At 39.7% G+C, this 22698-nt stretch overlaps 1 protein-coding gene across 1 annotated transcript; it reads right to left on the reverse strand.

Annotated features, from left to right (window-relative positions):
* Positions 1 to 6202: 6202 nt before the first annotated feature.
* SPMIP1 (sperm microtubule inner protein 1) lies at positions 6203 to 22048 on the reverse strand. The gene is made up of 3 exons (XM_073624002.1): positions 21661 to 22048; positions 12159 to 12635; positions 6203 to 6925 (listed from the first exon to the last, which is right to left on the reverse strand). The coding sequence occupies exons 2-3, from the start codon at positions 12625 to 12627 to the stop codon at positions 6810 to 6812; spliced, it is 585 nt and encodes a 194-aa protein (XP_073480103.1). The 5' UTR covers positions 12628 to 12635; positions 21661 to 22048; the 3' UTR covers positions 6203 to 6809.
* Positions 22049 to 22698: the final 650 nt, after the last annotated feature.

Raw genomic sequence — 22698 nt, forward strand, 5'->3', positions numbered from 1 at the left:
CATTTTTTTAAGCCCAGTGTGCATGGAGTTTTATGATGTAACAATCTGATATGCTGTGAATTTATTTAAATCTGTTTTATGTGAAATAAAAAAAATAAACAGTGTGTGCGGGGGCTCTGTGCTCTGTTGTTCTGTCACCTGGGTTGTACAATGCTAATAAGAGTATATGAAAATGTAAAGCCTAGAGAGAAGCTTGAGGCCAAGATCAAGAGTATAAAGTTCTACACAGGTCCATCTACTATAGCCTCAGAGTTCAATCTAACTAGCATCTATTTTACATAGGAAATAACATACATACCCTATACACCCATTGATTTACTTAAAAAGTTACTGAACTCACAACATAAAATCAATGTGTATATGCAGTAAATCATGCTTAATATACTCACTATGGAGCCTAAGGGGTTAATCCTCCGCATTGTGTAAAAAGGCTGTTTGAACCTGTCTTCTCTGATCCTCCCATTTTTCCACTGTCCCCAATCCATCTTCTGATAAGACAGAGCCTTTGGGGGCACTCTACACATGCTCAGTATAGTGTGTATTGCTAGAGAGTTTTTTTTTTCTTGGGAGGATGCATGTGATCAGCACAGGGCCAATCAGCACTGTCCAGACAGAGGGTCAGGTGTCCTGCAGGTCACAGTACAGTCAGAATAGAATGAAAACTGCTCCTACAAGCTTTAACCAGACACTGATAGAGGTCACAAGACTGCTATATACTGCTGATGAGAAAAGGTATTTAGCAGTGGGAGAACAGATATAGTGGATGCAGGGTCCTGGGTTTAGTAACACTTTAACAGGGCACAAGAGAATAGACAATGATGTACACTGGCCTAGGGGGCTCTGTAGATATGGTCTATTGTCCTCACAGTGTCTGAGTGGCTCTAGAAAAGTCAATAGGGATATGTATAGGCAAGTGGCTAGTATAAGGTAGCACAGGACTGAAAAGTTAAACCTGATTGGTTGCTGTAGGACAACTATTTTGTAACAAGGTGTGTTCTGTGAAAGCAAAGCCATTACAAATTAAAAAAAATACCGATGTTGTGGAAATTATCCACGCCCCTACTCTTCAGGTGGAACAGTAAATATTAAATAAAGAAATTACAATTTGTTAATAGAGCCTGTTAGCACATGTAATCAGTGCAATCTGTTCAGTAGTTCTGGGCACAAGACAGCCTTTAAAGCTGAGAACTATTTGGCCCTTCATCTTTATTGACCTAACTTACCTGTAATTAAGTATGTCCCATGTCACGCAGGCAGCTGGATCCTAGAGAAATCTTCACTACAGGGATGCCCCATCCTCTTCCTTTCTCTGAACGTCTGGTGTGCATGGGATTAAAGGATTCCTGACTCCTCCTCTTTTAGGAAAAGTTATTTCATTGTTTTCACTGCATGGAACATTATCTGTGAATGGGAGAGAAAATCCTGTGACTTATCAGACTCTCCACCATTTAAAGACCAGGCTGTGAAAGCAGAGAAAGAAGGTCACAATGGATCAGAGGGAAGACAGGGCAGGTCTCTTTTTCTAATTTAGCCCAGAAACCCAAAGCTGTTATCCCCCTGCACACCGGTAATTCAGAGACAAGAAGAGGACAGGCCAGCCCTGCAGTCAAGTGTTCTACCGGATCCAGCTCCCTGCATGGTGTGAGACATTACAGGTAAGTTAGGTAAAAAAAACTGATAAACTTTAGCATGAACACACTCATTTATCTTTTCACAAAATGTCCATGACCAAAAAACATTCATACATTCTTTTATAACCCTCCCAAAAGAACTTTATTCATAACACAGAAAGAACAAAAATGTACCTTAACTATAGTGAGGTTTACATTATGGCATAAACCTGCAGGGGACCCATTAAAAAAAAAAATCAATAGCATTTACTACCACTTTAATCCTCAGCTTCTCTAAAGTGGATCAGCTATATACAGTAGACCTCACTGACAGAGTCTCTGCATGAGATGAACACTCTCTGCACATGGCCATAACTATCACCATACTATATACAGTTCTTTAGACAGACAACCCATTCATTGGCACGTCCTTGTATCAGGTGGTAATACCAACTTGTGGATACTGTACAGTCCTGATATTCACTTAACAGCCCTATTCATTATGGTATGGTTTTTTTCTAAACTATGCAGCTTCTGCCATCAATGTCATGCTAAGGGATCAAAACTGCTGGGAGAACAATACAAATGGGCCCCTAGGGCAGTGAGTAATTCACTGTACATCTCTTTACAGCTTTATTTTCCTAACAAAGCTATTATGTTGCTTGAAAACAGAATTGCATAAATTGAGATCACCCTTTAGCTATGATTATGACCTTGGTTGTCATAGCAACCTAATCTAGGCATGAATGACTAATCCAGAATTAAAGTTTACAAACTGAAGATAAACATATATATATATATATATATATATATATATATATATATATATATATATATATATATATATATATATATATATATATATACAGTGTCTCACAAAAGTGAGTACACCCCTCATATTTTTGTAAATATTTTATTATATCTTTTCATGTGACAACACTGAAGAAATGACACTTTGCTACAATGTAAAGTAGTGAGTGTACAGCTTGTATAACAGTGTAAATTTGCTGTCCCCTCAAAATAAATCAACATACAGCCATTAGTTTCTAAACCGCTGGCAACAAAAGTGAGTACACCCCTAAGTGAAAATGTCCAAAATGGGCCCAATTAGCCATTTTCCCTCTCCGGTGTCATGTGACTCATTAGTGTTACAAGGTCTCAGATGATTGAGGGAACCATGAATGCCAACATGTACTGTGACATACTGAAGCAGAGCATGATCCCCTCCCTTCAGAAACTGGGCCACAGGGCAGTATTCTAACATAATAAGAACCCCAAACACACCTCCAAGACGACCACTGCCTTGCTAAAGAAGCTGAGGGTAAAGGTGATGAACTGGCCAAGCATGTCTCCAGACCTAATCCCTATTGAGCTTCTGTGGGGCATCCTCAAATGAAAGGTGGAGGAGCACAAGGTCTCTAACATCCACCAGCTCCGTGATGTCGTCATGGAGGAGTGGAAGAGGACTCCAGTGGCAACCTGTGAAGCTCTGGTGAACTCCATGCCCAAGAGGGTTAAGGCAGTGCTGGAAAATGGTGGCCATACAAATTATTGACACTTTGGGCCCAAGTTAGACATTTTCACTTAGGGGTGTACTCACTTTTGTTGCCAGTGGTTTAGACATTAATGGCTGTGTGTTGAGTTATTTTAAAGGGAAAGCAAATTTACACCGTTATACAAGCTGTACACTCACTACTTTACAGCAAAGTGTCACTTCTTTAGTGTTGTCACATGCAAAGATATAAGATAATATTTACAAAAATGTGAGGGGTGTACTCACTTTTGTCAGATACTGTATATGTATATGTATATATATATATATATATATATATATATATATATATATATATATTTCCCGTGAAAGATCTCCAGCCATGTAAACCTGTCACAGCATGAAACAGTTAAAGGGGTTCAGCATGTGTCAGTGGACTTTTGGCTTCATGCTGTAAGATTAAGCCCACGTTCACATCGGGCCGTTTTGACATGCGATTTGACATGTCAAATCGCCGGCTATTGCTGTCAACGGCACCATCCAAATTGGTGCGACGCCGACTTTGCGGCACCGCACCGATTCCAAAAAGTAGTTCCTTTGCTACTTTTGGCGACTTCAGGGTCGATTTGAATAGACATCTGTGCATGAAATCGGCCCGAAATTGGACTGCGTTTCCGGTTTTAAATCGTACGAGTTCAGCTGAACTCGCACAATTTCAAACCCGCCCTCAATGTGAACCTGGGCTTAAGAGAAATTTCACTGTAATCAATAAGGAATAACAGAAAAAAAAGGTAAGTTATTTTCTGCCTTCCAGCCAGCGTACAGGAACATGTAAACCCTGGAAAGGTCTTACAGTGAGTACAGCATGAAAACCTTTATTCTTTAGGACTTGGTACCCTTACATTTCCAATAGGCTGAACGTGGGACTGGATACACACAATTTATAAGGCTTCTTTACTTTATGTAATGTGAACTGAATAAAAGGAGGTTGTTTTTTGGTGAGTGCCCCGCAGTCTATTCACTCTTCCTGTAGCTCTGAAACTGACAGCCATTACAGGAGTATGGGCACAGAGCTGTAGGAGCCTGACTTTCCACTGATCCACTGCAATACTCTGCAAACTCCTGAGAGAAACAATTAAAAAAATGCTAATTTTTTTATCTCTAAAAATACGTGCATTGATTTTATTTTTAAATACCCCAAAATTCTTTTTTTTTATTTTTTCTTTTTAATTGTTGAATCAGTCCACTCTGGGATGGGTCAATGGGATGGAATAACGTTTCATTCACGTGTCATTTCAAAGCCATTGTTTATAATTTTCAAGGACTCTTTAATGACTGGAATAGTACCACTGGATTGGTGTAGAGCCAATGTGGTGCCTATATTTAAAAAGGGAATAAAGTCTTTACCAAGTAACTACAGACCTGTTCGTTTACCTTCTATAGTCGGGAAGATACTGGAGAGTTTAATAAAAGACCACATAGACAAGTTCTTTCTGGAAAAAAATATTTTAAGCAACAGACAGCATGGATTCATGAAAGACAGAAGTTGTCAAACAAATCTGATTTTTTTTTATTAGGAGGTAAGTAAAACCTAGCACAGAGGGGTGGCTGTGGACGTGGTATACTTGGATTTTGCAAAAGTGTTTAACACAGTTCCCCACACACGGCTCATGTGTAAGGTAAAGTCTACAGGCTTGGAAAGATGAGTTTGTAAATGGATAGAAAACTGTCTAAAAGACCGAATTCAGAGGAGTAGTGGTTAATGATTCTTACTCTGAATGGTCTAAGGTTATCAGTGATGTACCCCAAGGTTCAGTGTTGGGACCCTTACTTTTTAATACCTTTATAAATGATATAGCGTCTAAGATTAAAAGTACCATTTCAGTGTTTGCAGATGACACCAAGATATACAGTGGAATAACGACCTTACAGGATGTCTCCAACTTGCAAGCCAAACTCAATGCACTGTCTAATTGGGCAACTATGTGGCAGATGAGGCTTAATGTTGATAAATGTAAAGTTATATACTTTGGGGCTAAGAATATGTATGCATCATGCATACAGTACTAGTGTACAAGTGGGGGCATCCATGGTAGAGAAGGATCTGGGGTTTTGGTAGATCATAAGCTTAATAACAACATGCAATGCCAAGCCACAGTTTCCAAAGTGAGCAAAATCCTTTCTTGTATTAAGAGAGGCATGAACCCCAGAGAGAGAGATGTCATTTTGCCCATGTACAAATCATTAGTAAGACCTCATCTGGAATATGCAGTTCAGTTTTGGGCACCAGTTCACAAAAGGATATCGGGGAACTGGAGAAAGTGCAGAGAAGGGCAACCAAACTGATAAGAGACATGGAGGAGCTCAGCTATGAGGAAAGATTAGAGGAACTGAATTTATTCTCTCTTGAGAAAAGAAGATTAAGGGGGATATGATTAACATGTACAAATACATAAGAGGTCCATATAGTAAACTTGGTGTTGAATTATTCACTTTAAGGTCATAATAGAGGACAAGGGGGCACTCTTTATACAAAAAACAAAAAAAATGCAGCGCTGTGTGATACTGAACCTTACAAATGCATAAATAATGCCATAAACAATGAAAATCAATATTGCTAAAAAATGTAACTATGAATATAAAAAAATATTTTTTGTGTAACAAGCAAGCTCACAGTGAAAAAAATGTAGTATTATTCCTTAATATCAAGTGTCCAAAAAAAAGAGAGATTTTTTCTCTCTCCAAATTTACATCAATCCACAGAAAAAAAAGTGCAAATTGGGGTATTATATGTATTAATGTCCAAAAAGTGACTCTAGTGACGATAATCCTGATCAGAAGAGGGTGACTTCACACACGTGCTCCACCCCCCCCCCCCCACCCCCGTGTGAATGCGCTCACCTCCAACAGTGTGACCGCACAGATTACATCAGGGTACTTACATATTAGGTGCTTCCAACGCACCAAACTATAAAAGCATTAAGCCTAGGATTTCTCTCCAAACGACTTCCAAACTTGTATGTGTCAGCAGCTTGTACAAACAAGCATGTATCCAAGCTCCTCCACCATTCTGGCCCTTCCCCTATGTTTTCTAAATACGTTTTTAAACTAACGATAATGCACTATCCAGCCTCTTTCTTGTTTTAGTTCTCTGGATTTTCCTGTGGGATCCTGCTGAGCCAGTTTCACTTAGAGCCCAGGAGTGGTTCAACTGCTTATGTGGACCAAACTTAAGTGTGCGATCACACTGTTGGAGGTGAGCGCATTCACCCGGGGGGGAGCACGTGTGTGAAGTCACTGTGTACTGACATTTATAGGCAAAGTTGATCCAGGGAATATCTGATTGCCTCCCGGGGGATCAGGAAGGGATTTTTTCCACTGCTGTAGCAAATTGGATCATCCTTTGCTGGGGGTTTTGGGATTGTATGATTTATTTTATGTTTTATTTTATTTTTATTGCTTGAACTAGATGCTCTTTTTTTCAACCTGATTAATTATGTAATAGCGCTAAAAGAATTCTACTTAAGATTGCACAAGCAATTCAATAAAATTTGATAATGGAAATATGTTTCTATGGTTACCAGCTATTTTTTTTTTGTTATATAAACAGTGGAATTAGGTCGCTCAAATTACATCTGTGAAATAACTTTTTTTGCATTGAAATGATCATAAATTGATTAACTCCTCAGTTTTTCAGTCTGACAACGTTACAATGCCATATCCTTAGGGTGCGGTTCGCAGGGTATACCATTCTTTCTATAGAAGGTGTCCTTCACAATAGGACAACGCCGGTACAAACTTCCATCGTTTTTAGTTGCATTACCTGGAAGAAAATAATCACATTGTTTATTAGTGCGCTATGCTGCATACAGAAAATAGAGGTTGGCAGATAAATCCTTTAAAACCTAAAGTGAAACTCTGCATCTGTGTTTCACAACTTAGGGAGTCACTGACACAAAGTGCAGGGCAACGACTGAAACTTCAGAGGCTGCATATTTATCCCTAGGTCAATATCTTAGCAAGTATTCCAACTAGGATGAGGAGGACTGCTTTCTAACTTACCCCACTGAAAATAAGCCAGCAATGGCAGCTCGCATATTTCATTCCTTTAACCTCCCTGGCGGTATGATTATTTCGGATTTTAGGTGCTGAATGCGGTACAATTATTTTGCATGGAAATTTGGCGTTTTATATTGTAGGCCTGTAATTCTTAACATTGACACACTTAAATCTGTCCAAACAAGAATCTAGTAGATATCCCGGGTATGATGAAGTTTGAAACACACAAAAACATAAATTATAATATAATAAATAAATATAAATAATTTTAAAAAATAATAATATAATAATAATAAAATAAATTTCCCCACGATTCACTATCGCTCAATTCTGCATCTTTACTATCGCTGTTTTCTAGCTGGTCTAAAGCCACTTTTGACGTAGCCACTTTTGGTTGCTATGGAAAATCTCCAGTTTCCAGGCAGAAAGAACAGTATATATAACATAAAACTGCATGCAGGGCATGGGCCAAAGCACTGGGGACATAAGGGATGTGAAATAATTTCATACAGTACTGTAATCTGTAAGATTACAGTACTGTATGTGTTATGGGTTTTACATTTTTTTAAAATTTGCCACCAGGCTCCGCCCCGTGTGTCGCGACGCTCGCAGGGAACGGAGCCTGGCACGGAGAGGCTTCGGAGGAGACAGAGCCCGCAGACACAGCGGGGGACATCGCAGGATCCTGGGGACAAGGTAAGTAACGCCGCACCAGGATCCTGCAATGTAATCCTGAGTGTGGCTCGGGGTTACCGCTAATGGGACTGAAATTTAACCCCGAGCCACACTCAGGAATACCGTCAGGGAGGCTACGGTTCCCTTTATATAAGCATAGAAAAGGCAGGAAGAAAAACCAAGTAGTTCATCGAGTCTTCCTGTTTTTTTTTAATACATATTTCCCAACTATATTTGAAGGCATTTTTAATACATAATTTGTATTTTTTTTGTTTTTGTTTTTTTGGTTAACTTTTTGTCCCAAGTATGTTTGAAGGCATTCATATTCATATTCCAAGAATCAACTACCCCTTTAGTAAAATAATATAGATAGATGACAATGTCAAGTCAGGAATCAGACACGTCAGAATGGCAAACCTCAAAAACATAAACAGACTGGGGATGGGAAGTCAAGTTAGTAAAGACTAACATGGGCTCTTATATGATGCACCAGCACTAACCCATAGGGCTGGCCCTCGTTAAGTGGAAAGAGCAACAAACAATACAGACTACTTAAATAGCACAAAACTAGGCAAAAACAGCAAATCCCAAGATCAAATCTTGCCACGTTTCTGGCAATAACTGTAAAAAAAAACAAAATTGACTAGTCAAATGTAAAATAACAAATAACATCATCGTAAGGTGTTGCAATACATTGTATAATGTGACAAATGAGAAAACTCAAATCTATACGCCCCTCTCGAGTTTTCACCACTGCGCTCAACTGCCAGGCAAAGGGGTGCTAACCCCCTACAGAAGAAAACGTCCTATGAAATTACTATAAAGCTGCCACTTTAAAAGTAAAATAAACTGTACAAACCTTTCTATTGTTTCCAAGAGGCCCTAAGCTTTTTTGGTCCTTGTGAATCAATAAAAGTGGCGCTAAATGACAGTATCTGTACTGTCTAGTATAAACTAAAGTGATCTAGTGCTGTAGCAAAGAATGTATATAAATAAATCATGAGTAAAAAACAATCATACAAAATCTCATCGGTGTACAAAAAATCGTGACAATCTCCATAAAAGTGTACCATACACACAGCAATTTATATTGCAAAATGATATTGAACGTGAGATATAGGTAATTTAGTCCATAAAGATTCCACAGACAGGACACCGTGAAGGAAATGTGCAGTATCTGGAAACAGTCCACCAATTCACTCAGTGTTGGTGATTCCTCTCCCCTTAAATTCAACACTCACCAGCTCAATATGCCTCACACTCTCGTGTTTTGGCAATAAGGCATAGGTATATAGTTGGTCAATTGAAGGTAAAAGGATCCAGATTCTTTATTTATCCAAGTGTCACCTCAATTCATAAAAAGAACTCAAAATAGTGTGATACCGTAAAACATATAAAATTTATTCAACTTTAAAACTTCAATCATTACACTCACAAGAAAAACTCTTGATTCAAGCCAAACTGACACTGCAAATCAAATCCAAATCAAACTCAATCCTCCTCTGTGAAACGCCCAGCACCACTGTGGAAATGAGGGTCACGGCGGACCTCAAGAAGCAGCGTTGGATAAGTTCTCACCCCTCTTCGCTGACACTCTGCTGATGTGGATCACCTACTGACATCCAAGCCCATTGTATAGGATTCCTTAGTCTTTGGAGTCTGTTTATCACGTTCCTCACCCAAGATGTACACGATATTTCCCCAATTTTAACATCATAAGATTCTATTATAAAGCTGTCCTATAAAGCAAATCTTGGGTGAAAACATTGATAAATAGTATCCTTTCTATTATTTTTTCAGATACTATGATGATCATAATATAAATAATCTGTTTAATGTACATTAACAATTTAAAAGTCTTGTTTCTTGCTATATTTGGTAACTATATGTATATAGATCAGAGTCAGCCACAGTTTCTTGATTAAAAACTACAGCGTATAACTACTGGCCATACACTTATAGATTTATTTTTTCAGCCTGCAGGCCAAATGAAAGAAATTTGACAGATTCCTCCATCCATAATAAAGGCAGGAATGGGAAATTCTCTACTGCTGGCTATTAGGTTCCAACAACCAGTACTCGCTGTCAGAGTACCTAAACAGTGGCTGCGTGTGATTGAATACAGTCGCTGTTTCTGCCAACAATATTCCACCCACGGCTTCAAATTCAGCTCATTCTTGCTGAATTGGATGAAATTTGGGAAGAAATTCAGCTCATTCTTGCTGAATCAGATGAAATTCTTGCTGAATCAGCTGAAATTTGGGCAATGTATGGCAGCCTTTAAACTGGTTTACAGCAAAACACTCTCTGTATAGCAATACGAGCAACGAACATGTAAAAATGTGAAAGTCGAATCTAAAATGCCTTTCAAATAAATCTTCCAGTAATACAACTAAATGTGTATTCAGTGAAAATACACTGTAATGTCCCTTTGATATTGTGGACTAGTATATTAGATATTATTTAAACAATTGCAGATAATGCTGAGTCACAAGCCATTTACATTTGAATTCAGCAGCCATAATGCAGCTTGTAGGGCTCCATATACACTAGCAACTCCTAAACTTGAGTTTAGGAGCTTTTGACGTTTCTTTTGCCAACGCTCCTAAACTCAACTCCATAAAAGCCTATGTGTTAAAGTACACATAGGCCTTTAGGATCAATTGGGAGCTGCTGAGGTCAGAGAAGGTTCAACCTCCCCTAACCTTCTTCTCCTGAATGCGGAAGAATTTCGTTCAGGATAGGAACATTTTGACCACTACCCGCAAAATGCGCCAAATCGCGGTGCAATTTTGCAAGGTTTTCCTGCGGCCGGTGGTCAAAGTAATTCAAGTGTACATGAAGACTTATAGGTTTTCACAAGATATGATACAGTATAATCCAAATTACAAACAGCTAACATTACATGTCCTATGCTTGGTAGTCATGTTAGATGTTCAGCTGTGCTACAAATTTAGTAATATTAGTGAACAGGAAGGGGGTCAAGCAAATACGATAGAAGGGTATAATAATGTACCAATGTAAAAATGTGGATGCCACTCAGGCTCCAGAGTGTCCTAGTCCATTGCCAACTGTTGGGAGTGCCTGCCGGGAACTTTAAACGTCAAAATGTAGTGACATAAATAACCCTTTGAGCTGCATATCGCTGCAAATCCACTAAGGAAGAGTATGTGGCAGTCTCAGACCGTGCTCTGGCCAGGCCATGCCCCAACGTATTTTGCTATGCCCCCCCCCCCAGCTTAGTCAAAGGGAGCGATGACTTACCTCCAGGGGGTGGAGCAAAACATGTTGGGGGTGTGTCCTGCCCGGGTTGATCGCATACTCTTTCATAGTGGATTTACTGGGATGTGGGGCTCAAGGGATATTTTCTTTACTATAATAATGCACCCCTGAAATGGAAGGAATTTTTTTCTAACAAAATTGGGTCCAGTCTTAACCACTTAAAGCCCGCCGTCGTTTCATGCAATAGATAGTGTGGACGCGCGCATGCTGCATGGAGGAGGAGTCGGTGCGCGTGACCATCGGACAGAGCGGAAACAAGGGAGATCCCCATTCTGACAGGGGACAACATGGAGATCTGCTGTTCCTAGTGATTAGAAACAGCGATCTCTGTGTTGTTCCTGTCAGCACCTACCCCACACAGTAAGAAAACACACTGAGGGAACACATTTAACCCTTTGATTGCCCTGATGTTAACCCGTTCTCTGCCAGTATCATTTATACAGTAATCAGTGTATTTTTTTAGTCCCCAAAAAGTGTCACTTAGGGTTAGATTTGTCCCCTGCAATGTCGCAGTCCCGCTAAAAATCGCACATCGCCGCCATTACTAGTAAAAAAAAAAAAATTAAACGTCCATAAATCTATTCGGCAGTTTGTAGATGCTATAACTTTTGCGCAAACCATCAATATACGCTTATTTGGATTTTTTTACCAAAAATATGTAGACTACATATTGGCCTAAATTGATGAAGAAATTTGTTTTTTTACATTTTTTTGGGATATGTATTATAGCAAAAAGTAAAAAATATTGGGTTTTTTTTTTTCAAAATCGGCAGTCTTCTTTTGTTTATAGCGCAAAAAATAAAAACCGCAGAGGTGATCAAATACCACCAAAAGAAAGCTCTATTTGTGTGAAAAAAAGGACATCAATTTTATTTGGGTCCAGTGTCGCACGCCCACGTAATTGTCAGTTAAAATAACGCAGTGCCGTATCGCAAAAAATCGCCTGGTCATTAAGGGGGTAAATACTTCCTGGGGGCTGAAGTGGTTAAAGACAGCTGTTAAAATTAAACATATAAAAGTAACAATACATCTCAACTCACCCATTTGCCACCCATAATCCCAGCTGGAAATTAATGGGTAAGTGTATTTGTTCTCTGGTTTGAGTTTATTTCTTACTCTCATGTAGTGGTAACGTCCTTGCTCCTCTTTAGAAGTTCCAGAATACAATAGAGTTAGCGTTCTGGGACTGGCAGGTCTCATCACAGTATCAGTAAAGCAAGTTGTCTCTCCTCCGTCTATTTTGTTAATGTCTTTTGGGCCTTGCTTGTTTTCATGGCTATTCCCAGTTATTTTCTTATCCATACTGCCATGAAAGGCTGAATCAGAAATAGCCGGCAGCTTGAAATGATCCTTAATTTTCGGCACAGAAATGTTGTGTTTTGTATTTGCGAAACATGGTAAGTTCTGTCCATAGTGATGCCGCCAACTGGCACGCGTTAGGACTTCTTTGAGATAACATTCCTTCAAAAAGTCTTGTTTCTGGGTGGTTAGATTAAACTCCCGTGCCATTGGAGAAACTGGTTATCACAAGACAGGAATTCACAAAAAAAAAAAAAAAAAACAGAAAAGTATATGAAATAATTCTAAATATGACAAGAATAGGTGATTCAATGAGGCTGATCTCTACCTAGTTTAAAGTGATATTTAAAATAAGCAATGGCCAGCTTCAACTGCTCTGCATGTATCTGTGCAAGAAGGTGTAGAACTGTTTAGGCTGTTCCATTACCCTTCCTTATGTACCGGTGTACAAAGGACACTTTGTCAATGCTTTCCCTAGTGTTACACTTGGCTGGCTGAGAAAACTAACTTGAGACCCATGTAAGAGTCATTGCTCTTGTTGATGGTCAGTCACTATGGTTAAACAAAACACCAAGACAACATTTTGCTATCAGAAGAAATGCTTCATATGTGGTTTTTTTCATGATCTGTAAAATACCTTTTTGGATCTAAAAGTAAATCTACATATTTACATATATCACTGGGACTAAATAGGTAATGACATTCCTGCCATAAAGACAAGATATTCTTTGCCAAAGTATTAATTTAAATGTGTTGCAATCTTGTGAGCTTCTATGTACAGTGCCTTGCAAAAGTATTTTTTTTTAATCTGAATTATATGTGATGGATCAGAACACACTAGTCTAAGTTGGTGAAGTAAAATTAGAAAAATATATGCATAAAACTATTTTTCAGAAATAAAAAAACTGATAATTGGCATGTGCGTATGTATTCACCCCCTTTGTTATGAAGCCCATAAAAAGCTCTGGTGCAACCAATTACCTTCAGAAGTCACATAATTAGTGAAATGATGTTCACCTGGGTGCAATCTAAGTGTCACATGATCTGTCGTTACATATACACACCTTTTTGAAAGGCCCCAGAGGCTGCAACACCTAAGCAAGAGGCACCACTAACCAAACACTACCATGAAGACCAAGGAACTCTCCAAACAAGGAAGGGACAATGTTGTTGAGAAGTACAAGTCAGGGTTAGGTTATAAAAAAATATTAAAATCTTTGATGATCCCTAGGAGCACCATCAAATCTATCATAACCAAATGGAAAGAACATGGCACAACAACAAACCTGCCAAGAGACGCCCGCACACCAAAACTCACGGACCGGGCAAGGAGGGCATTAATCGGAGAGGCAGCACAGAGACCTAAGGTAACCCTGGAGGAGCTGCAGAGTTCCACCGCAGAGACTGGAGTATCTGTACATAGGACGACAATAAGCTGTACGCTCCATAGAGTTGGGCTTTATGGCAGAGTGGCCAGAAGAAAGCCATTACTTTCAGCAAAAAATAAAATGGCACGTTTTGAGTTTGTGAAAAGGCATGTGGGAGACTCCCAAAATGTATGGAGGAAGATGCTCTGGTCTGATGAGACTAAAATTGAACTTTTTGGCCATCAAAGAAAACGCTATGTCTGGCGCAAACCCAACACATCACATAACCCAAAGAACACCATCCCCACAGTGAAACATGGTGGTGGCAGCATCATGCTGTGGGGATGTTTTTCAGCAGTCGGGACTGGGAAACTGGTCAGAGTTGAGGGAAAGATGGATGGTGCTAAATACAGGGATATTCTTGAACAAAACCTGTACCACTCTGTGTGTGATTTGAGGCTAGGACGGAGGTTCACCTTCCAGCAGGACAATGACCCCAAACACACTGCTAAAGCAACACTTGAGTGGTTTAAGGGGAAACATGTAAATGTGTTGGAATGGCCTAGTCAAAGCCACGACCTCAATCCAATAGAAAATTTGTGGTCAGACTTAAAGATTGCTGTTCACAAGCGCAAACCATCCAACCTGAAGGAGCTGGAGCAGTTTTGCAAGGAGGAATGGGCAAAATCCCAGTGGTAATATGTTAAAAGCTCATAGAGACTTATCCAAAGTGACTTGGAGCTGTGATAGCCGCAAAAGGTGGCTCTACAAAGTATTGACTTAAGGGGGGGTAAATAGTTATGCACATTGACTTTTTCTGTTATTTTGCCCTATTTGTTGTTTGCTTCCCAATAAAAAAAAAAAAGAAAACATCTTTAAAGTTGTGGACGTGTTCTGTAAATTAAATGATGCAAATCCTCAAACAATCCATGTTAATTCCAGGTTGTGAGGCAACAAAACATGGAAAATGCAAAGGGGGGTGAAAAGTTTTGCAAGGCACTGTATACTTTATATTTAGACAAATAGCTGCCAGAACCCTAACACACTCCCTTTAAAATGTGTATAAATACCAATTGTCTAAATAGTGCAGCGCTAATCCTTGGTTTAGAAATGAGTGACTCTTTCTAATTATCACACTGTGCATCAAAAACAATAATTCTTAAAACATAAAAAACAAAAAGTGGATTTAGATATAAATGTCCAACAATCTTTTGTGCTATCCCTTTAAGAACACGTTTTTCATCTGTCCTTGTGAAATCACACAACCAAAAAAGTTTTTCAAGCTGTATAGTGCTATTATTTCTTGTTTTCAAAAATATCCACCAATTTCCAATACTTTTCATTGTACCTTGATCACTGGAAATTGTGCCACCTTCACCAGATGTGCCCTCACCTTGTTAACATAGATACTGTATATAGACTTGATACTTTTACTCCAGTAGCCTTTACTCCAACCATGCTTCAGCCTAGGTTCACACTGACAGCAGGATTGAAATCATGCGAGTTCAGCTGAACTCGCACAATTGCATACCGCATGTCAGTCCAACTTCGGGAACGATTTCAGAGACATCTGTGCGGGTTTCTGCACAGATATCTATACAAATCGCACCCCAAAATCGCCAAAAGTAGTACAGAAACTAATTTTGGGAATCGGTGCGGTGCCGCAACAATTCGGACGGTACCATTGACATGTCAAATCGGATCAATGTAAACCTAGGCTCACATGTGAATCACTTCTCCCGCTGATTAGCAGCCTCCAGTCTCCAGCTTATTTTGCCACGCAAGAGAATGAAAAACTGCAATCGTGCTTTATCCCTAAAAAACTCTTTTTATTCCATCACAGGCCAGTACAATACTCACATTAAAACAATTAAAATACAGCCTTGTATGCTGTAGGCACCATAGCAAGGAATACCTCGGGTTCTGCAGTTACAATCAGCAAAAAACTACTCACCTGTATCTCTGATCTACTCACAGCGTCACCCTTTAGGTCCTGCCCCTACATCTCGTGACTTCCTCAGGGGGATTTGATTGGAATACATTGAATGGGAACAGCGTCATCCAATCATATCCCCTGAGCCCCTGAGGAAATCATGAGGTGTGATGAAACATGTAGGGGCAGGATCTGAAGGGTATTTATACACATTTTAAAGGGAGTATGCTAGGGTACTGGCAGCTGTTTGTCTCTATATAAAGTATACATTGCAGCTCACAAAATTGCAAACAGGAAATAATAGCACTATACAGCTTGAAAAACTTTTTTGGTTGTGTAATTTCACAAGGACAGATGAAAAACTTGTTCTTAAAGGGACAGCACAAAAGATTGTTGGATACTTATATCTAAATCTACATTTTGTTTTTTTATGTTTCAAGAATTATTGTTTTTTTATGAATAGTGTGATAAAAAGATAGCTTCACTCATTTTTAAACCAAGGATTAGTGCTGCACTATTTAAACAATTGGTTCTTTGCCAAATTAGCCCATGTGTATGTAGGTTATCTACAGAGAAGCCTCATTTAGACTTTCTCCACCAATAATCAGCATATATTAGGGCAGCTGATGTTTTTACCACTTGTTAGGTATTCACTTAGATATTGTTTTAGGGCTGCAGTAGTGCACACACCCACTCTAACACAACAGTTTGTTTTTCTTCTACGTGATATTGGTAGACAGCTCCTGTCTGATCCTCCTATATCACCATGGATGGCTAAATCTACTGCAGATCAGGCTACCTGCAACTGATGAGAAGTCTCAGATGGTCTGATCTATGCTTGTAAGGACAGTTTTTATGACTGCAATGGGCTTTTCCAAATTAAAGTAGAACTATAGACACCTTGTTAAAATTATGTAAAAAGACTCTCGCTCCTCTAGCTCCTCCTAAAAGGGCATTTAACTTTCCCCCTCTAATGCATATGATTTCCATGGGCTAGCTTTTGCTTTTAAAGGGGAACTCCACACTCCACTCCATTCTCAAAAGGCTGTGAGCTGCCTTCACCAATCCGAACCACATCCTTTTTCAGAGCATACAACAGGGCCAGCTAGGAAAGGGGTGAGAAGAGCGATCTCCCTCCTGAACCATACAAGGCCACATGCGCTCAACATAGCTGGCTGCCTTTGGAGCATGTTGGGCTCAGCCCAATACCAACCACAAAACACCTTGTACCCACTAGTTTAAAGGGGCTTTCCACATTCTGTAAAGCCCCTTGTCTGCATCCCCCCACAACCCCAGCCTAGGGTTGTGTGGATGAGGCCCTTGTCCCCCTGAATATGGGAACAAGGTGGTTAACTTTTTGGGATGTCCGAGCCCCTCCTGCCCCCAAGCATCCACCCCCCCTTTCATGGGCTGGCTTGCTGTGTGTTTGGCTAGGGGTTTGTTAGTGTGTGGGAGGGGCACAATTTTTTTAGTTTGGGGTGGTATTTTTCACGTGAGGGTTCTTATTTTAAGCCTTAACAGACCCAAATAGCCTTGTATGTATTGGGGGCAGGCTATTTTTTGTTTTGGGTTAAAATCTTGCAAATTTGTAAGTTTTCTCTAAAACAGTACATCTTTGAAGCAGCATTTTGGATACATGCTACAGATGCACCACTTTACAGGCAGAGTAAGTCCCCCACCCCTAGTTACTAGCTTTTAAGCAATTTTGCATTTATAAAGGTACTTCTCCTTGTTTCGTTTTTGGGGTTGTCCAAATTTATGACATTGACATATGTCCCTCGGGGTGGGACCTGGGCCCCCATACCAATTTTAAGGCCAATAACTAGAATATAAGCCAGCCAAGTGGGAACTCACAAAATTAACAAGTCAGTACCCATAGACTGCAATGGTATTTGTTGTATAACTTTTGCCAATGTTAGGCTCTTTGTTTTCCCCCCTGGACCGGGGGGGTGTTTGTCCCATCTGTAATTTTGTAGCATGCTGGATGATGTGCTTAATTTTGGACAGGGGGTGGCTTATTTTGTGCTCATTGCATTTGGGTCGGTCTGGGCTGCCTGTCTGTCTGTCTTTTTTGAGGGGGATATTTTTCACTGAAATATTTTTAATGTTGTCAATCTGTGTTGTTTGTAGGTTGTTAGTTTCTCTTTGATTAAATTGTCTGTGCTGCATTATTTTGCAAAATCTTCCTCAACATGTTGTGACTAAAATGTTTAAATCCATAAGAGACTGTTCGTTTGTGGCGCAGTCCTTTTACCTCCTGTTAATTTCCTCTGCAAAATGGTCAGACCTCAAAACCATATTCTGTTAGTGTCTCAAATTAACATACATGTGTTTTTTGCTTTCCTTGCTCTTTTTCAAGTCCTATTTTGTTGACCAATAAAATTTGTAGTAATTTTTTATGTTTTATGTGTTTTGTTAATTTGTTTTGCAAATGCATGCTCAATCCAAATAATGCATTTTACACTCCCCCCCCCCCCAAACAATTTTCATGCAACAGATTTCCCAGCTACAGCTTAACTAGGCTCATTGACATGGCAAAACAAAAAAGAAAAGGTGTGATTTGTCTAAAAGCTACTTTCCTGGTGCCTTCATGATAGCATATGCATGGATTGTGCCATGGATAGGCACCAGGAAAGGAAAATTACAGAGAGGTAAGTATTCAATTTTCCATTTTAGTGCAGTAGTTCTCAGCCTCAGTCCTCAAGTACCCCTGACAGGACATGTTTTGGGTATTTATCTTAGCTAAAATAGCTGTCCAAAATACCAAGCCATTGACTGTGATTTAAAGTGCAAGATGAAGGAAAAACCTGCAAACATGGCCTGTTGGGGGTACTTGAGGACAGGGTTGAGAACCACTCATTTAGAGCACTGAGCTCAAATCTAGCTCAAGACAATCCTATTCTAATTGTGGGCATTTGAGGGAAAGCAAGTGAGTGTTAGAACCCCTGCTTGTCTTTTTTAGGTTGGACTTTGTGTCCCTTTTCTGAAAATTGGTTTCACTTCCTGTCACATAGCCAAACAGGAAGTGAGGGTAAAACCCTACCAATGTCTTTCCTTGGGGACACGCAGGTCAATCTAACTAGTGTTCCCATTAGGCGAATTGTACGCTAGCACTTTGTTGTGTACACCCCAAATTATTAGGTATTTTGGGGTTTATTAAAGGCAAATCCACTCTGCAATACAAGTGTACTCACTGTAAATCTGAGGGGAAGCACTGGTGATTTTATCATCTAATCATGTAGAAGCAAAAATGCTGTTTTTTTATTTTCCTTGCATGTACCCCTCGGATCTCCAGCAACTGCACTTCCAAGTGCACTTGTAGTGCAAAGCGGATTTGCCTTTAGTAAATAAACCCCAAAGTTCAAGATACCTAATAATTTGGGGTGTACAGAGCAAAATGCTAGAGTGCAATTTACATAATGGGGAAACTATTTAGACTGACCTGTGTGTCCCCACATTGGTAGGGTTTTACCCTCACTTCCTGTTTGGCTATGTGTCAGGAAGTGAACAAATTTGAAGGAGAAACTGGCAACATTTGGGAGGTGTCTTCACCCTTTCAGGGGTGCAGACATCCCCAAAAACTGACAAGACTTCTAATCCCTCTGCACTCTATCCCCAAGCAAAAATAAGAAAGGATTTCATTTAGTTTAACTTTGCAAAGACACATTCCTAAGTTCAACTGTGATGCATGTCACTGGCCCATTTAGACCTTGTTTAATAGAAAACACCAGTTGCCTTTCACTATAAACATTTGTTAGTCCAGTCCTGGAAATCTGCATCTGCTTTACTATTCATTTCCATAAAAATTGGCTTCCTGCAGCTAGATGCGCGACCGCTGTGTATGTGAGATGCGCAACTGCTGTGTGCACAGAGGTATGTACCCATGGCGCATATCTGGTTCCTGGAAGCGGTGGCCAGCACACAGGAATGACATCACGCCCCTCCAGGAAGTTGCCTGTACTGCTGCTAATTTCTTCCCACCACCATGCCCCGCTCACTGGAAGTGATGATCCTTATTTGCAAATTAAGATAATTTTTTATTTATTTTTACATGGGGAGGTGTTTGTGTGGGTCATGTTTGTATGTCTAAAATATTTGGCCTCAAAACACACACCTACTTTCTGTGTACAGATTCACTTCCGGGCCAATGCATATTGCTTCCTGCTTCAGGTGTGTGTATATATAATAGATATATATATCTATATCTATAGATGTAGGTTCTTGTGTCCACCAGCAGAGAGAAGTTGGGTACATGCCACATAACCAATTCTGGAGGCATAATAATGGTCTAGCACAGGAGTCTTCAAACTACGACCCTCCAGTTGTTCAGGAACTACAATTCCCATAATGGCTAGTAATGCCTGTGCAGGTATTTATTATTGTTATTTGCTCTTCAATGTTCGCCGGTTCGCATGTTCGATTAATGACTTTTCAGGCGCACCAATTAATGTATGAACTGGTGCAGTGCCTTCTTCATAGTAAATCACCCCCACTGAGTTGTCCAACTGATGCAAGTCTGCTTATTAGGACATTCTGGTGCATTGTCAGTCCATTCATTTAAATGGGCTGCCCTAAAAGAACTCGCTGTAAAACACCAGGAAGTCAACGTCAGAATAGGGCCTTATTACACTCACCGCCCACTTTATTAGGTACACCTGTTCAATTGCTTGGTAACACAAAAATAATCAGCCAATCATATGGCAGCAAGACAATGCATTTAGGCATTTAGACGTGGTGAAGAGGACTTGCTGAAGTTCACACCGAGAATCAGAATGGGGAAGAAAGGCGTTTTAAGTGACTTTGAATGTGGCATGGTTGTTGGTGCCAGACGGGCTGGTCTGAGTATTTCTATAACTGCTGATCTACTGGGATTTTCACACACAACCATCTCTAGGGTTTACAGAGAATGGTCCGAAAAAGAGAAAATATCCAGTGAGTGACAGTTGTGTGGATTAAAATGTCTTGTTGGTGTCAGAGGAGAATGGGCATACTGGTTCAAGATGATAGAAAGGCAACAGTAACTGAAATAACCTCTCATTACAACCAAGGTATGCAGAAAACACACAACACATCGAACCTTAAAGCAGATGGGCTACAGCAGCAGAAGACCACACTGGGGTGCCACTCCTGTCAACTAAGAACAGGAAGCAAGGGGGTTGTGGGACTTTAAATGAGGTGGCTTTTTATACTAGTTACATCCATGGGATACTAAGCGATTTCAGATGCGTGCGTGTACATACATGGATTCTTCTTCTTCTCCCCATGCCATCGTCTTGTGTATATAGATAAACAATACTCATGTTCAATGCTTTGTTTGTATGCCAATTAAACAATTTTACATTCCTCCTACCACACTCACTCAAAGTCCCAAAAAACGCTTTCTTATCTACCAAAAGAAAGCTCTATTTGTCTTTAAAAAAATGCTAAAAATTTTGTTTGGGTATAGCATTGCGTGACCGTGCAATTGTCATTCAAAGTGTGACAGCGCTGACAGCTGATAATTGGCCTGGGCAGGAAGGGGGTGAAAGTGCCCAGCAGGCAAGTGGTTAAGTAGATCAACTCATAGAATCTGTGACTAGATGCAAAGTAGGGATTTTTTTTTTTAGGTAGGGCTTCTACTACATAGTTTTGGTATGGAGTGTTGTGTTGAGTGTGCACATTCAGACTGCAAGGTATATTGCCATTTTAAAAGGTGACAATGAACACAATTTTGAGACCAGGATACAGAGTTATCACCTTAGTACATGAAATACCTAGACAGGGACAATACATATTTTTTTAAAAAAACACTGAAAATGACCTTTGAAATTAAATTAGCATGTTAAAACGTATATTAAATCATTGTGATTAGGTTTATAAGCACTTTAGAACTGAATTATAAACTAAAGAGGTTAGTAAAACATAGACAAACAAGTAAGGAACCGTGCATTAGTCTGAACATACCATTCAAATCTCAGGCTCTTCAGCATGAAGCTCATTGTGTTTCTGTCTCCACATCCAAAGCCGTCAAGAACTCACACATAAGTATTACCATCATGGTAACACATTCTTATGATTCCAGAGGATGGATAGGTGGTAAGAGCAGTAACAGGAACAGACTTGATATCTACCTAAGCAAATCTTTACAAATGGGGAAATTCTGATCCAAACAAAAGGGGAATTAAAACTGGCAAGCACAGATCCAATAAATGCATATTAATTAGGGGTCTCAAATAAAGTATTGAGATATAATCCTATAAATACATGCCACCAGAATACTTATGACGTATGCCCTACCTATTTCACAAGGTTCTTTTGTTAACAAGCAGGAAAATTCATTGGATATTGGATATCTCAGTTGGTTTAGGTTTTTGGTAAATTACGAGCAGCTATCAGGCAGGTCCAGACTTGATCTACACGTATTAGTGTCTACATGTCTTACAGCATGAACATACTGTATTATAGGCAATTGGCCATGAGCCCAGAGGGCTGGTTATTATTTTTTTTTATTATTATTATTTGATTGATTTTCAGTAAGTAAAGGACATTTTGGTGCAAGTACTGCTACAGGCAAGTTCCTAATATAGGAATCAGTCCTGCTTCAGAGGATCCATCTCACAGCCAGGAGCAATAGATAAGCCACACCACTGCTACATTCCAAAAGTTGAAGGTTTATTGATCCATGGATGTATCTCCAATGTCTAATGCGAGATATGTCCTTGGAGCAATAAACCTTCAACTTTTGGACTGTAGCAGGGTGGGGGCATTATTTACTAATTAATGGAGCACCAGTTTAATGTAAATGCATGCATTTTCAGACCCTTTTAAACCCCTTTAACACTGGGGCCGCAGCCACATTAGCCCAAAAGCGCCAATTGTTTTAGTAGTGCTTTAGCGCTGTTTAAGCGGCGCTTTTTGTCCACTAGCGGGCAATTTTAACCCCAAAGAAGGTGTCGTGAATAATAAGCAGTAATAAGTTGCGCCTTTTTAAGGACAGGTTTC

Source organism: Aquarana catesbeiana, linkage group LG03 (genome assembly GCF_042186555.1).
Source record: "Aquarana catesbeiana isolate 2022-GZ linkage group LG03, ASM4218655v1, whole genome shotgun sequence".
Lineage (NCBI taxonomy): Eukaryota > Metazoa > Chordata > Amphibia > Anura > Ranidae > Aquarana > Aquarana catesbeiana.